Source organism: Labrus bergylta, chromosome 2 (assembly GCF_963930695.1).
Source record: "Labrus bergylta chromosome 2, fLabBer1.1, whole genome shotgun sequence".
NCBI classification, from domain to species: Eukaryota; Metazoa; Chordata; class Actinopteri; order Labriformes; family Labridae; genus Labrus; species Labrus bergylta.
The window spans coordinates 11,900,208-11,915,510 of NC_089196.1; the positions used below are offsets into that span (position 1 = coordinate 11,900,208).

At 40.7% G+C, this 15,303-nt stretch overlaps 3 protein-coding genes across 4 annotated transcripts; 2 read left to right on the forward strand and 1 right to left on the reverse strand.

Annotated features, from left to right (window-relative positions):
* The first annotated feature begins 1,607 nt into the window (after positions 1-1,607).
* gins4 (GINS complex subunit 4 (Sld5 homolog)) lies at positions 1,608-4,918 on the forward strand. The gene is made up of 8 exons (XM_020657967.3): positions 1,608-1,869; positions 1,988-2,074; positions 3,027-3,140; positions 3,239-3,336; positions 3,426-3,514; positions 3,699-3,789; positions 3,919-4,023; positions 4,315-4,918. The coding sequence occupies exons 1-7, from the start codon at positions 1,771-1,773 to the stop codon at positions 4,013-4,015; spliced, it is 675 nt and encodes a 224-aa protein (XP_020513623.1). The 5' UTR covers positions 1,608-1,770; the 3' UTR covers positions 4,016-4,023; positions 4,315-4,918.
* A 145-nt stretch (positions 4,919-5,063) lies between these two features.
* Positions 5,064-7,476, forward strand: ppp1r3c2b (protein phosphatase 1 regulatory subunit 3C2, duplicate b). Of its 2 annotated transcripts, none has more exons than XM_020658081.3 (3): positions 5,064-6,132; positions 6,213-6,281; positions 6,479-7,476. In XM_020658081.3, the coding sequence occupies exons 2-3, from the start codon at positions 6,262-6,264 to the stop codon at positions 7,341-7,343; spliced, it is 885 nt and encodes a 294-aa protein (XP_020513737.1). In that variant the 5' UTR covers positions 5,064-6,132; positions 6,213-6,261; the 3' UTR covers positions 7,344-7,476. The 2 variants fall into 2 exon arrangements, with proteins under 2 accessions (XP_020513737.1, XP_065820876.1); XM_065964804.1 differs by having other exon boundaries at positions 5,064-6,128.
* Positions 7,477-8,147: 671 nt separating this feature from the next.
* Positions 8,148-14,976, reverse strand: LOC110002485 (phytanoyl-CoA hydroxylase-interacting protein). The gene is made up of 5 exons (XM_020658093.2): positions 14,793-14,976; positions 12,385-12,563; positions 10,672-10,846; positions 10,351-10,468; positions 8,148-9,010 (listed from the first exon to the last, which is right to left on the reverse strand). Exons 2-5 carry the CDS (start codon positions 12,550-12,552, stop codon positions 8,464-8,466), a joined length of 1,008 nt encoding a protein of 335 aa, XP_020513749.1. The 5' UTR covers positions 12,553-12,563; positions 14,793-14,976; the 3' UTR covers positions 8,148-8,463.
* Positions 14,977-15,303: the final 327 nt, after the last annotated feature.

Consider the following 15,303-nt stretch of genomic DNA (forward strand, 5'->3'; position numbering starts at 1 on the left):
GATGAAAATGTAATGAATACTGAAACCCTATGGGCCTTTGTTTTTAACTATTTAACTCTAGAATATAAAACTCGACATTTTTGTCCTGATATCCCAACATCTGATGCTAGATCTTAGCTTTTAAAAAATATCCAATGGAGGAAAATTAATTGTAAGAATATTTTCTACAGGTATGTAGCCTATATGTCATTGCATCAATTCCAAGAGGTCAACTGATTGTTGATGTGAATATATTGACCAAGACCTAATAGTTTGGGTAAAAGCCTTTGGCACATTGCTGACAATGCTATTTTAAGCAATTGCCTTTCTTAATTTTTACACACCTCCATGAATATTATTGAAATTACTTGGTTGGTTAGGGTAGTCTTTCCTCACTTTCAGTTGGTATCAAGACGTTGGCTTTTTCCTTTCAAGGAAGAATGTGCGACATTTCACAATAAATAAAGTAGAAATCAAGTACGGCTGGCTCATCTCCCTGATTGGTTTAAAGTCAAGGAGTAAAGAAAAGAAGAAAAACATACTCAGCGTTTTTAGATCACGATCATTCCATGTACATTTACATGCAATGTGAAGCTAAAGGTCTGCCAGCAGTCTCCCGGTTGAAGCCATGCTAGTCTGCTTAATGTCAACAGGAAGTCTCGCTAGGAATAGATCTGACTGGATCGCTCAGTTGACCAATCCTGAATGAGACTGACATTAGTCCCTCCTACCTCATTAGCATATGGACACATAAATGTATAAATAAATAAATGTAGAAATGGGTAAATGTGGAAATAAATAAATGTATAAATAAATAAATATGGAAATACATAAATGTAGAAATGAATAAATGTGGAAATACATAAATGTAGAAATGAGTAAATGTGGAAATAAATAAATGTATAAATAAATAAATATGGAAATACATAAATGTAGAAATGAATAAATGTGGAAATACATAAATGTAGAAATAAGTAAATGTGGCAATGTAGAAATACATTCAAGACATTTAATTATTTATGTCCCATTTATTTACCAGTTTCTATTTATTTATTCACGCATTTAATTATTTAATTATTTATTCATTATTTTATTTATTTATACTTCAGTCAGATCTCGTCCTCCATACTCCCCCTAGTGTTCCAGATGGATGACGTCACTTAGGCTTCGTCCAGCCTTTGTCTATCGAGTAAGGAAATCACAGCGTTTCCCAAAAAGTAACATACTAAAAAGGAAACTGTTATACCGTCTTCAATCTCCCCTGAAGCCATGAGTTCTGACCATAGACTGTAAAAAAGACGTGTTTCTGAAATTCAGTAAAAATCCAAACTTCATAACGCGTCTTGGTTACAAAATCTTTCACCTGAGTTTAGTCTTTCAGGAGGCAATGCTCATATGCAGTATCGAAATTCCGTCTCTTAGATTTAGATTTAGAAGCTTACTCCAACCATGAACCAACGAAAAACAGCCTCATTGTTTACTGTCTTAAATAATTTTATTATAAAGCCCGTTAATCGATGAAACATCTTTCTTAAATTAAAAGGAAAATTGCCTTGCAGGCTTAACAGAGGACAGAAGACGCGTGCTCACCCCTCAAGATCTCGCGATAATTATGCAAGTGGCGCGAATAAACAAGGAGTTTTCTCGTGTGAATGGACGCTGCTGTGTCGCTTGTTACTTTGTCTGTAACTTTTGAAACGTCCTCAGCGTGAATCGCTCAAAAATATAGTTTAAGAGTTTGCAGTACAGTCAAACTGAGTGTTCTGTCAGTGTTTCTTGTAAAGGATAACCATGTCGGACGTTTTGTCTGATGACGGGAGCGACATCAACCACGATGACAGCCAGGAGGATGTTATGACCCCGGCGGAGCTGATCTCCAAACTGGAAGAAGTGAGCACGTCTGAACTCTAGTGACCCTTTAGACCTCCTGAAGCTTACCTTGTTTTGACTACATGTCATGTCATCATAACAGTCTCCTCACAGTGATGTTCCTCTCTGTTTCTGGCAGGCTTGGCTGAATGAGAAGTTCTCACCTGAGCTGCTGGAGAACAAGTCAGAGGTGGTGGAGTGTGTGATGGAGCAACTCACCCACATGGTACATTATTATTACATTGAGGATACTTCTGCTCTGCTGCTTGTTTTTAATGGTTTGATGATTTTGTCACGAACAACACATGCTTTGTGCAGGGTTATTTAGTACCAGGTAACTAATTCAAGATATTAAAGCTTCTGGTCGAGTTGATAATCAGGTAATTTATTATATTTACGGTATAAAGACAATACTTAAAAATGGCATTATGGCTACTGAAATGTTTTATTGCAAAGTATTGCAGTGTGGAATTTACTGGGATGGACTGTAAAAGGTTGCATATCATTGAAATACTTAAGGTGCCCCAAAACTTTTACCCAAATACATCTCTGACAAAAATGTTCTTAGTTACACCTGACCTCAGTTAAACTATCAATTCTATTAATCGTAAGAAAATGTTCATATAAGCCGACCACAATTGAGCTCAATATACAGTACTACTTCAAAATTAAATCATTTCTGTAAAATGTTCACTTTTCCAAATATAACACAAGATGAATTCGATTTTTTTTTTATGTGCTTGATAATTCATTCCTAAATAAGAAATCAGTGTTTTAAATGGTTGATTTTGAATCGTCTCATTGTTTGGTAATGTTTTTTTTAATCAAGCCACCTTTTATAAAATAATATACACGTAAGGCTGAAATACAATTGAATATTAGGATACCTGATCGCTTGATATTATGTTCTCTTTAATGAATTTCAAGCCCTACAAAGGTTTAAGGGCCCTTAGTAGGTGATGTGATTTAAAAGGTATGAACGTGCATGGAAATATTTCCGCTCATGTTGGTTTGCTGTGCTCATTCAAAAAATCTGAACCTTTTAGCAGTGTCCAGTGGAAGGATTCTGGTATCACAATCATATTCTCACATAGTACAAATATTTCGTTTTTTTTCTAAATCACACTTGTTAAATTAAATGTTATTTTGTGACGGTGTCCTGACCTCTCACCCCACAGGAAGCCAACCTGCAGCGGGTTAAGAAAGGTGACACAAAGGCCAGCATCCATCGTATGGAAATAGACAGAATACGCTTTGTCCTCAGCAGTTACCTTCGCTGTCGTCTGCAGAAGGTCGGTCACGTCAACATGTCAACAAATAAATTCTCTTGTCTGACTTGGTGGCTGTCGACCAAACACGTGTGAACTCTGTGCCTTTTGTTTATATGTAGATTGAGAAGTTTTTCCCACATGTCCTGGAGCGGGAAAAGTCTCGAGGTGAGGGAGATCCGTCACTGCTCTCGCCTGAGGAGTTTGCCTTTGCCAAAGAGTAAGAATCGAGAAGTGTGGTCAGAGCTGTAATTCTTTTTTTAAGACTCTTGGGATACGAAAACTAACAAATGTGTGTCTGCCATACAGGTACTATGCCAACACAGAAACCTACCTGAAGGCTGTAGCACTGAAGCGCATGCCCCCTAACCTGCAGACAGTTGACATGCTCAAAGCAGGTGAAAGCTCTTCTGTTTCCTCTAAAGTTTGACTTCACAAACTCTCTCTTACATTTTTTTTAGTCTTCAGTGACCCATGCCAGAAATATTGCTATTAGCATGCGCTGACAGATGGTGGCATTTGCTCTGACATTTTCTCTGACTGTCACGCTAGTAAATCTCATGTATTCTAATGCAATCCTAGTGCCTGAGCCCTGTCTGGACTCATTTGTGTTTCTGCGGGTGAAGGAGAGACAGGAGAACATCCTGGTGGAGCCGGAAACAGATGATCAGAGGTACATTTGATCAAGACTTGTTGTCACTAGATGGCAGCCTTACATTTCCCCTTTCAGTACTGTTTTATTTTTCTGCATGGATACTGAATAAACTGGTCTTATTATCTGTGCTCTTACCTCCTCTATCAGAGAGTATGTTGTGGATATGGACGAGGGATCTCAACATCTGATGCGGTTTCGTACCATAGCTCCTCTTGTCTCAAGTGGAGCTGTGCAGTTAATTTGAACGTTGAGGTAAACTGCAATAAGTTTGACGATGTCGTCTCTCTCATTACCTCAGCCCTGCTCTCACAACCCTCCTATACAGACATCTGCTAATTCATTTCTGCAGATCTTACATAACTAACTGCTTTGTAGTGACATCTGGATTTATTTTTAAGCCCCCCTCCCCTTCTTTTTTTTTTTTCCTCATTGTCTCATGTCTGCACATTATGGAGTTAAAGTGTCTCTTTTAAGAATTTAGGATATATTTATAATAAAGCAGAAATTAAATGTAGTTAAAGCACAGTCGTTCTTATGTTACAGGTCTGTTTGTGCGGGTGTTTTTTTGGCTCCTGGAGGACATAAAGGAGCAATGACCTCGTTTTTGTAACATGGCAGCAATGAGGAGAATCACTTTGCAGAGAATGCATCTGGACATGCACCCATCGTTTATACTGGTGTCAAGATTAAAGACTCATTTGTGGGACGTAAACACAAACATTTGTTACACCATGTCTTCTGAGTCCTGGCTGGTACTGTGAGAAGGGCTCGCTGAGGAATGAATTCTGTCAACCGCACCAGCTTTTGCAGCGCTCTGGTGTTATTTTTGGATCTTTTTAATCACCAACACAAGTTTGGTTATGTAATAATAATGTATTCTGGTGTGCTCATGTCAGTGTGACTGGCAAATACAAGTCAAAGTAATTTGCTAATTTATGGTTCATTCTGTTACTTTATCCACATGACTCACATTTTTTTGGACTTTTTTTTTCTCTCTGCTGCTCGGTAACGAGACACTTCAAATGACCTGGAGGGGAAATTTCATCAGCTCACTTGGCATCATAAGCTTGCCAAGAGGTATTATTTTTGCTCAACATGCTAAAGTAAGATGAATGCTTATATTAAAATCCATTTTGCTCATGATAAATTCTGCTAGGTCACTTTTCTGCTTCCCTTAACCTTGAATATCAGAAAGTGAGATTTATTTTGTGTGTTTTCAGTTTGACCTTTAAATGATACGCAGAACATTGTTTTCATTTGACTTGATTTTTGTAATGGCATTCTCCTGTAAGAGGTGAAGAGGCAATCAGTGCTTATTGTGTTGCTCTCAGACAAACGGCTCAGTAATTGGAACTAATAAGGGAGAGAAGGTGTTTAATGATTTGTTCAACTGATTGTCGACTTCCTTAACTACACTGCTGATCTGACTAATACAGGACCAGGATGAGGAATAAAAGAAGACTATTGAGATGATCCATACAGGGAAAAACACAATGTAGAAAGGCATTCAGAGTAAGAGTGATGTTTGTCATATCACAAAAAATTCAAGGCTCTCAGACCTTGATAATGCTCATTTTGGCAAAATGAAAACTTTCACAAAACAATGACAATGTCAATGCATTTTATTTTATTCAATGCAGCGTCAAACACGGGTTTCATCCCAATAAGCTTTCTGGTTTTTTTACCATCCAATATGAATTCATGTGAGGTCAATTTTGATCCCTTATACTCTGAGGACTTCGGGGATCAAATGTGTCCAATAGTGTTGTTTTCAAAAGCATTTCAGTGAGTGTGGGGCTCACACGTGTTACTCCTGCTTTATGTCACTCAAATCGGTAAGTACGTGCTTTGAACTCTGATCCACTTCCTCAGATAGGTGACTATTATGCTGAGAGTTGTTGCCCTCCTCAGTGTCACACGTACTGATGGACTGGCAGAGGTCCCTTCTGCACAGGAACTAGCCAGGTCTGAGAATAGAGTCTGGGATGGCTGGAATAGTTTCCACAATGCAGAGCAGGGCTTCATGAAGTAGAGCTAACTGTTCCTTATCTTGACAGCACAAAGACATACTTTCACATAAATCTTCACAGGTAACAAACTTCTGGAATAACGTGTTTTGTCTTGACAGAGAAATGAAAAATGATGTATATTAAGTCGTAAAATACATATAAAGAAACCTCTAAAACAACATGAGGAGCACAAAACCCCCAAAACTGAGCTGATTGGTCCACAGAGAAGAGGGGAGGATTTTACAACATGACATCAAACTGAGGTAGTATAAATAGGATCCAGGGCCACATTCTGCTGCGAGCAAAGGGATGACTGAGACTACTAACGACAACTTGCTGCTCATGGAAGTATGTAAGTTTAATTTTAGACTCCTTGAAGACTTTTTTTTTAGCTCAATTGCAACATTGCATTAATCTTTTTTTACTTTCTAGAGTGCACATTGAGGACAACATTTCCAACTCTCCACACCACTTTACCAATATGCCAATGACCAGTGCAACGTAAGCATATTAATTACGATCAGGATAATTGTGGGTCAAATATATTGCAAATTTTTAGTACAATGTTGCTTCAATTTTGCCATGCTTTCATAAATGCCCCTTACATCCCCACATTATCACAAGTACAGTCTATACAAACATTTAAGCACACTTTTAGGGCATCAGTCTGTATTAAAATCACTGTGTGTTTTGCCTAGTGTCCTGCCAGTGGTTGACCTCAGGTCAGTGGCTCAGTCGGCTGGACTCGTTGAGCTTGCAGTCAGGCTGTGCTTGAACCAACGTAAACAACTGTGTCCTCATGTCTGGGTTCCCATCCTGAAGCCTCAGCGCCCCTGCATCCGTACTCCAGTTTCAGATCAGTTATCCTCTGACATTTTTAACCAGGCCTTACTGACCCACCTTCTCCCACCTTTTCTGGACGACTTGGATGATGATGATGTTTTTCTCCCAATCAAGAACAAACGCGTGGTTTTCGCTGACTCGCAGGGATTGTCCCTCACAGCCGTACGGGAGTTTTCTGATGAAGAGGCGCACGCTGACCTCAACCTCCTGCCATCGCTGCAGGATTTGGGAAGCATGACAGAGGATGGCTACAGCTGCACTGTCAGCACCTGCTGCCCAGGAACACGCCTCAAGCTGGGCTTCCCGCAGCCCTCGGCAGATTTTCAGGCCTTTCGAGCCAAGCTGGCAGAGTGCATGATAATCCTGGAGAACTGCAGTGTGACTGAACAAGCCATACAAGGAACCGTCAGAGTCAGGAACATCAGCTTCCAGAAGGACGTCAGTGTTCGTATCACCTTCGACTCCTGGCAGAGTTACAGAGATGTGCCCTGCTCTTATCTACAGAAACGCTTTGGAGGACCTCAGACAGACATCTTCGAATTTCATATTACCATTCCTAAAGTGCTGGATGCTAAAAGGAAGATAGAGTTCTGCTTAAGGTATTTTCCAGGAGGGCAGAGCGAGCCTTTTTGGGACAACAACAACGGACAGAATTATAGCATTGCTGTGTGCGTGAGCTCCCATCTCTGTCGCGGCACAAATCTATATGAAAGGGCATAACTCAGATTGAAGTGTTTTGTCATAAAGAACACATCAGTCCTGGGTACAGATTAAGTTAAATTCATCTATGTATTTTTTGTTGTTTTCACTCTGAATTGGTACTTCCTGTTTGTATAAAATGTTTTTAAAACTGTCTAATGTGTCCAGCTTTCTTTAACATTCAGACTCAAATTGGTGACATTTGTACCCACACACTTGTCATGTACATTTTGGCCTCTCTTCGCTGCCTGCATTACTGTTGTGCAACCGGGGAGGGGTCCCTTTCACTGGGGGCATTGCTGGGATTCCCATATAGGTCAGAGATTATTAGGCAGGGACAAACACAAGCCCCATAGCGAGAGCTAATCTTAGCTCAGCTCTGTTTAGAGAGCAGAGGTTTGCTGTCAGAGATCATCACTATATATATATATTTTTTTACAAGCTTTAAGAAGCATTACAGTGTTTGACAGCTGTAGAAACTACAGCGAATGCTAGAATGTATTAAAAATGTATTAATATCAGACATTTAGCAATCATAAGTGTTTTTTAAAAGAACATCTGGCAGTGACTTTATATGGAGAGCAGTTGAGGATAGAAATTGAAAGATATTTGGTAACACCTCTAGATACGTATGTCAAACCATTAACTTATAAAAGGGACATTCCTCTAATATTTGCACATCTAGGGTGGATCAGACACAAGTCAAACTGTTGGTTCAGCACAACAAAAATTCAAATCAATCACATTTTCAGGAATTAAAAAGAATGTTTAAAAGAAAATACGAACAAAAAAACAAAAAAGATAGATTATTCTCAACAAATAAAGTTGTCTAAAGTCTATTATATACTTTAATTGTGTTACTTTGAAATGCAGTGGATAGATGTAAACTATATTTCCAGCTGTGATCATGATGAACATCTGCAGTACACACTGTATAAATCTTCTTTTAAACACTCTCTATTCTACTGGAGGCAGGAAGGGAAAGGGAAAGCAGCATGCACACACCCTTAGAGGTGTGCCGTTTCCACCGTATTCTGACCTACACATGATGGACTCCACTGTTTTGTCCTCTTCAACACTGTCTCCTTCAGTTTAGTAGGTTTGAACACATCCAGATCTCGTCCTACATCAGCATATCCCCTCAGCGTCCCACACTGATGTTGCACACTTTGCAGCTCGGGTCCTTTTTGGCGTCGGCAGTCGTCAGACTCTTGAGCTGGTGGTGTCCGCTGATCTGCTCCACGCTGCCCTGATCCAAGTGAACCGGCTCTGTGAAAAGCACCTCAAAGATGACATCACTTGCATGACAGTATAAAGGCTCATCCCCGGGCCCCTGGGGTTCAGTGTATGTCAGGAAGGGGTTGGAGGCCAAGTCCAGCAAAGGGAGGCGGGTGCGACAGAAGGTGTCTCCTGCCGAGCCAACAGGGGCCAGCACTAACACCACGTAGTGATATGCTGTGTACATGCAGTAGAAGTCTGCAAAGTACAGGCTGATGTTGGGGTTCAGCAGGTTCCCAGCTGGAATCTGGAAGCGCAGGGGACCATAAGGAGAGTCTTTTGGAGGGAGGCCTGTGTCAAACTCAGTGTTGCAGCTGAAGAAAACTCCCTGCAGTTTGCCGTTGATAGGAGAACCATGACTCCCACTGCTGTCTTTTAGGGCAGGACGCATCAGGCCTCCACATTCCTTTCTGATCCAAGATAAGAAGAAAGAACAAGAGTATTACATTAAACAGAATAGTAAAATGTTTTAAGAAATAATTCAAAAAGATAAGAGACAGAACAAACGTATTACATTTAACAGAATGGCAGTATATTTTTTAAAATAGAACTATAAGATTTGGGTTTAATACCAAAGTGGAAGCAACTTTTTCCTCTGTAGTCCAAACAAAGAAGCTACATTGAGCAGCTACCAGTAGCGTAGCACAGAGAGCTGAAACAGCTAGCATCGCTCTGTCCAAATGTAACATAATTAATTGTAAGCATACTTTAAGTAATTTTCATCATTACAAAATCAGAGGTGTTAAAAAGTTTTTCTTAGGTGCAGTTCTTTTCTGGAATAAGTTAGTTCCTGTTTCAAACTATAAGAAGAGTGCAGCATAAAAGACCCTGTGAAACCACTAAATATTATTTAGACATTATTTGTGTAACTCATTAAGAAGTGAGCTACCTGAAGTGTAATATCTATTTGCATATTGTGTACAAGAAAATGCAGAATCTGTCGCTTCAAGACCTGAATTTTGTATTAGAAGTATTCTGGCTTTTGGAATGACGGGTAGAAGCCAATCATCAAAGAACATTTTATGTGGAGAGGAAAAGAACCAAAACTTATGGGGGGTACAGCAATCCTAGATCTGTTTTCATCCAACAACTGTTTAGTTTTGATTTATGTCTTTAATTAATGTTTAAGATACAACATTTTCTAAAGGTTATTTGTGCTTAATGCGGAGTGGTTAATTGAAAGAACAGAACAGTAGATAGAGTCTGAAACAGGGATGAGAAAGTGAGGGGCGATATGCAGTGAGTGGGCGATGGTGCTAGTTGAGCCTGGGGCCATTGCTTTGTGGAGTATAGCATACGTGTCTGATGTGCAATTGTTCCAGTGAGCTAAACCAGCATCACCTTTACATAGATATCTACATGTAAGTGCAGCTACTGTACATAGTTGTTGTTTCTCAACACCAACTCCATTCTCGCGTTTAAAGTTGCTTGTCAAACCATAAAAGGAACCAACACTTGGAAAGGTAATGGTGACAGGAATTTGTTTATTGCTTACTGCTGGTCACATCAGAGACCCCGAAAAGTTTATCATTGTTTACGCAGGCATAGAAATGTCGGACGATGGCCAATAAGTTCTGAGATTTGTTCAAATGAAGGTGAGCGATGGATTGGAGGGAGACGAAAAAATGAAAGCGGTATCAATCTTATCATTTAACTTCTCATTTAAAGTGTTTGCCAGTCATCAAACCATTTCTTAGATGATGACTGAACTATATCTGTTGCACCAAACAGACAGGAATACAGCACTGACCTGACACAGTCGAAGTAGTCTGGATGCTGGTTTCTATAAAAAACAGAGAATTTGAGGAGCCTCCCTGCAGAGCCTTTGGCCTTGTCGAGAAGCTGCTGTAGGTGCTCCATGGCGTAGTCTGCAAAGTTGATACGAGTTGAGAAATCATTTCAGAAGCCTGAATCGCTTTGAAATGCTAATGAATAACAAGTGCTGAGACAGAATTTCTTTTTTTGTCAACTTGTGCTCTGCAGTTCTTTGTCCTTCTCTTGTATAACTCTGGTTAGTGCTGTCATACTCTATATATTACACCATTAGTGTTACTATATCTGTGAGACGTACCCCCGGTGCAGAACTCCACCACCTGGCTCCACTCTGACACCTGGTAGTCCCCATCGGGCTGCCGGACAGCAGTTTGGACAGCAACACAGTACTCTGTCCGTGGGCTCAGGAACCAGTGTCCCCTCACCGCCATGGGGAGAGGCACAGCTTTGGCCACCAGCTTGGTCGGAACATCCTGGGGGACAAAGCAGGAAAGAGATGACATCAGAGAAAGGATGCTACTGTGTGTTTAATCTACAATTCAAAGCAAATGTAAATGCAATTGTTAAGTCAACTGTTCTCCTTCATAAACTTTGCCTTATTAGCGTGATATTCCCTTCGAAGCCCAAGCAGCTGTAACCAGGATACATATAATCAAATCAGCGCCTTTGTTTTGACCAAGGCCTCTGAGAAACTCAGCTAATTAACCACAGGAGCGGAGGCTCATATATCCATAGCAACATCTCTGATGCAAGTTTGTTTGTGCCTCTTTATGTATCACAGAGCGAGAGAACATTCCCCCCATTCAGCATCTTACTCACTCCTAAAGCTGGATGACTTCACAAAAAGCAGTTGAATGTCAGCTGCAATGATAGACCATAATTACTGCCAGTCCTTTGAATTTGAGGCAAAGGGAGATCAGAAATGTAAGGCCTCAGCTACTGGAGATAAATTTAGACCTCAAATAGCAAAAAATCTTAGAATATGATGACAAGGTAAAATCATGTTTTACCTTATGTTTTATTGCCATAAGTCATGCTAGCTTGATTATGCTAACACCATTTTTCTTACATGGTAACAGTGGAGAAGCTAACATGCTGATGTGAAGCAGGTGGGCTATAATTTTCTACCATGATGACTACCTTAGTATGTAAGCATGCTAACATTGATATTACATTTGTTTATGGTTTTATTGGAATAATTAAAACTTACAAAGAAGAAATAAAAAGAGTCAAACTCATCGTAGCTTGAGCTAAATTCAGTGGATTACTAAAACCCATATAATCTTTTCCTACAGGATACGATGAATGTTTTTTCAACATTTCATGGCATTCTGTCAAATCAAATTGTCAAGATCCTTTAGCCTGCAGGTCCAACGTGGTGGTCGTCCCTTTAACCATGTCTTGGGGCTAAACCAGATTATGTAAACACTAGTTTATGACATGAAAATAGCTATGCTTTTCATGCCAGAGATGCAGTTAATCTGCAGATTTCAGCTCAGTAAAGTATAGCTTTTAGGCTAAATGCGCTACAGAGCAACTCCTCTTACTGCTAGAAATGACTTTAAGAAAACGATACACTCTTCACATTGCTTATTCATGTCTGTGATATATGACATTTGTTAACATGAAAAGTGTTCTTTGCTGCAGAAGAATGTGTCAGTATTTGTCCCCTTTAAAAGGAAACAATGTACATGAGTCACTGGCCTGAAGCCATTGACTGGACTCATTTTCCTTTTCCGCCTGTATTGAATGTGACTGAGAGGGCAAAACCGCTTTTACTCTGTGTTCAGACTCAAGCAGAATGTCATGAAGTAGCTCACCACAATCTATTAATCCTTCAAGACTGATATAAAATACACAATTTCTCGTCTCATTTAGGCTGTCTGGTCGTATTTTGAACATGTGTACTTGAATAAGGACGCAGAGAGCACAGCAGGAGACACATAGGTGAGAAAAAGAACTCCATGGAAAGGTTATAGGAACGTCTGTACGTAGTGTGACATCGTCTGACCCTGTGTTTAAAGCGGTTGGGGTCCCGGCTCTCTTTACGACTCAGGTCGATGAAGAAGTGCGTGGCTCTGGCTGTGTCCTCGGGTGTCATATCCCACATGATGCGGAAGGAATCACAGGTGACCTCACAGATCTGGATGTTGCAGGGGATGGCGAGTGGGGCATCCATTTTGGGTTTGGCTGCCATTAAACAGATACAGTAGATAAAAACATTACAGTTAGACTGGAGTGTAATCTGGGACTGTAGTGTGGGCAACATATGGTAGCAGGGATTAAAGTGTGTCACAAAGAGCTACAAAGTGAGCACTAAGAGAGTTCAGAAACACCCTGCAATACACTTCAGAAAGAATCCAATTAACCTTTCATTTGGGGCGTTTGTTTTCACCGTCCTGCTCTTTTCCGCCTTTTATTGCCTTTAACTGACATTTCCCATCATTACACAACTCAATACGCTCCCAGCTGAGTGACTGGCCCCTGCATTCCCCGCGCATTTCATAATCCACCTACAGCAGTCTCCCAGCAACCACATGTCTGCATCCACCCTCTATCTTTATTTCCTGTATAGTTCTCAAGGATAGAGTCAACAACAACAACAACAACAACAAAAAAAGCCAGCTGCACCCTCAGCACTAAATAACAAGTACAGGTAACTTCTCAAACACTTACAGCGCCTCATTTGAGTCTGAACCTTTCAAAAACCGCTGAGCAAAGTGAGCTTCTTGCAACTCAGGGGAAATCTTCGAGCGGCTTTTATGTTGTTTGGGAAGAAATAGGAGGTTTAAGTAGGTATCAGTTGCAGGTGATGTATGATCATATTTCCTTAGTTGCCCATCAGTGGTTCGATCCAGGCGGCTGCACACAGCCTTGAGTGCAGGGCTGGGGGTAATGTGATGGTCACAGGGTGTTTGTGTTTGATTAGCTGTCACCTCTCCTCCCATAAACTGATGGTGAGTCTCTGCAGTGTGTGCGCTGTGGTTGTCTTCTTTATCCCTGAGATTTACAGAACTGTGCTCCTAATTTGTGTCCACCTAAATGGTTTCAAAGTTGTCTCCTCCAGTTTTGCTTACTTGCCCAGCAAAAAACGTTTTTTTTTTCTGTATTACACTGCATTTTTCCTTTATTAAAACTGCCCTACAACTGAGCATATGCTAAATCACAGATGTGTCTAAAAATAACCCAGCAAACAATCACTGCAAGCCTCTTTTTCTTCTCCGTGTGATCCTATACAGACGCCTGGTGCAGTGTCAGTGTCTCAGTCCGAGGTCTGTTAAGGTATCCTCCAGTCAGTATGATGGACAGGCTGCAGCAGCTCATTAAAGGCTGTGAACTGTGAAATTTGTGCGCTAGCTCGTTCACACGGCGGCCAGTAGGGAGAGATTGTCTGTTGCATCAGGCACGTGTGTTTCCACGCGTCTGTTTTTTCCAGCTGCTGCTCTCATTTCCCACCACGGTGTCTTTTCAGAGATAGAAACTGGGGCAAGAAGGGGGGAATCTCACAGGACATCATCAAAGCCCCATGTTTCTGTGTGTGCTCCACTTCCTGATCGAACACATGTGAGCACAGTTCACGAGCAGGTTTCCATACCATTGTCACAATCCCATCTTCCTCATTTATAAATCATCCTGCAGGAGAAATATCAGCCAATTATATCTGCTGGAAAACTGGCTTTGTTTCTCCTAATCATGCAGCTGAGTCGAACTTATAATTACAACAGAGACTTGCCGTATAAATCAGCATTTATCTGGAAGTGTGCTAGTGCTCTAGTACTATTCTCACACTACAGAGATGTTGTTTTCTCCCTGAGACAGCATCATGAAAGAAGCTGCTGCTTTCATGCATATGGAGAAGGGAACACAGAGCAACTCAGCGCTTTAAAGTCATGTTTTCTCCTTCAAGGAGAATACTTGAAAGCACATTTAAAAAGCTGCATGAGGGAAGAAGAAGAAGAAAAAGCATGCTTTCCTCAGCACAGTTATTAAACTAGAGCGAGTCAAATGGTCATTTTGCACTTAGAAATAATGTGCAAAGTTTGATAAATAAGCTGAGACGTTGTGTGACTAACACAGTTTGACACGCTGCACAATTAAACCAAGCGTGAAATATTAGGGAAAGAAGCACCAATTACATCACATGGAACAGTCAATGCTGCCATACGAAATGTCCTCATAGTCATATTCATGAAATTGGATGGATATAGCACATGCAATCAACTGGCAATAAATGGCATCACACATGAACAGAAGAGCATGCAAGAAAAACTTGTGCTTGTGCATTAATGTGACCTTTTACGAATAAAACTGAATGAAACACCATTTAACAACACATCAGTTACCCTCAACTTCAGCTTCAAAACGACAGATCTACTTCTAAAATCATCTCAAGTCACTTCATTTGAATTCATTTCTTACTTGAATGTTGCTGAGATTGCTGATTGGAGAAGAGTAAGACGGGTTGAATTCTAATAACGTCTTCCCCTTTTCTCCTTTTCTCCTTGCCTCCTGTACTGCTGTTGATGATATATCTCCCAGGAAAACTGATTAGGAGGTGAAACAAACACACAGGCTCCTCTCTCTCTTCTTCTCTCCGTCTGTTTCTCTCACAGAAACACTCTAACCCTCCTCCCCTCCACCTCCCCTCCTCTATATCTCCATCCCACCCTCCCTCCCTCCCTCCCATCCCACTCTCTCTCCCATTCTTATTTTCGCTCTGGGCTCTGAGGATGATGTTTGCTTGACTCATGTACACAGCCAAACAGGATGAATTAAAACCTAAAAAAAAAAAAAAAAGGCCAAAAATGAATTGTCCTAGTGGAGTGTGACCAGTGTGAGACACTCAGTCAACCTTGTCAGCATCCTGCTCTCGCCGGTCAATCATACACAGCACAACACGCCAGTAAGTCTTCCCTTAGGGCACAACAAT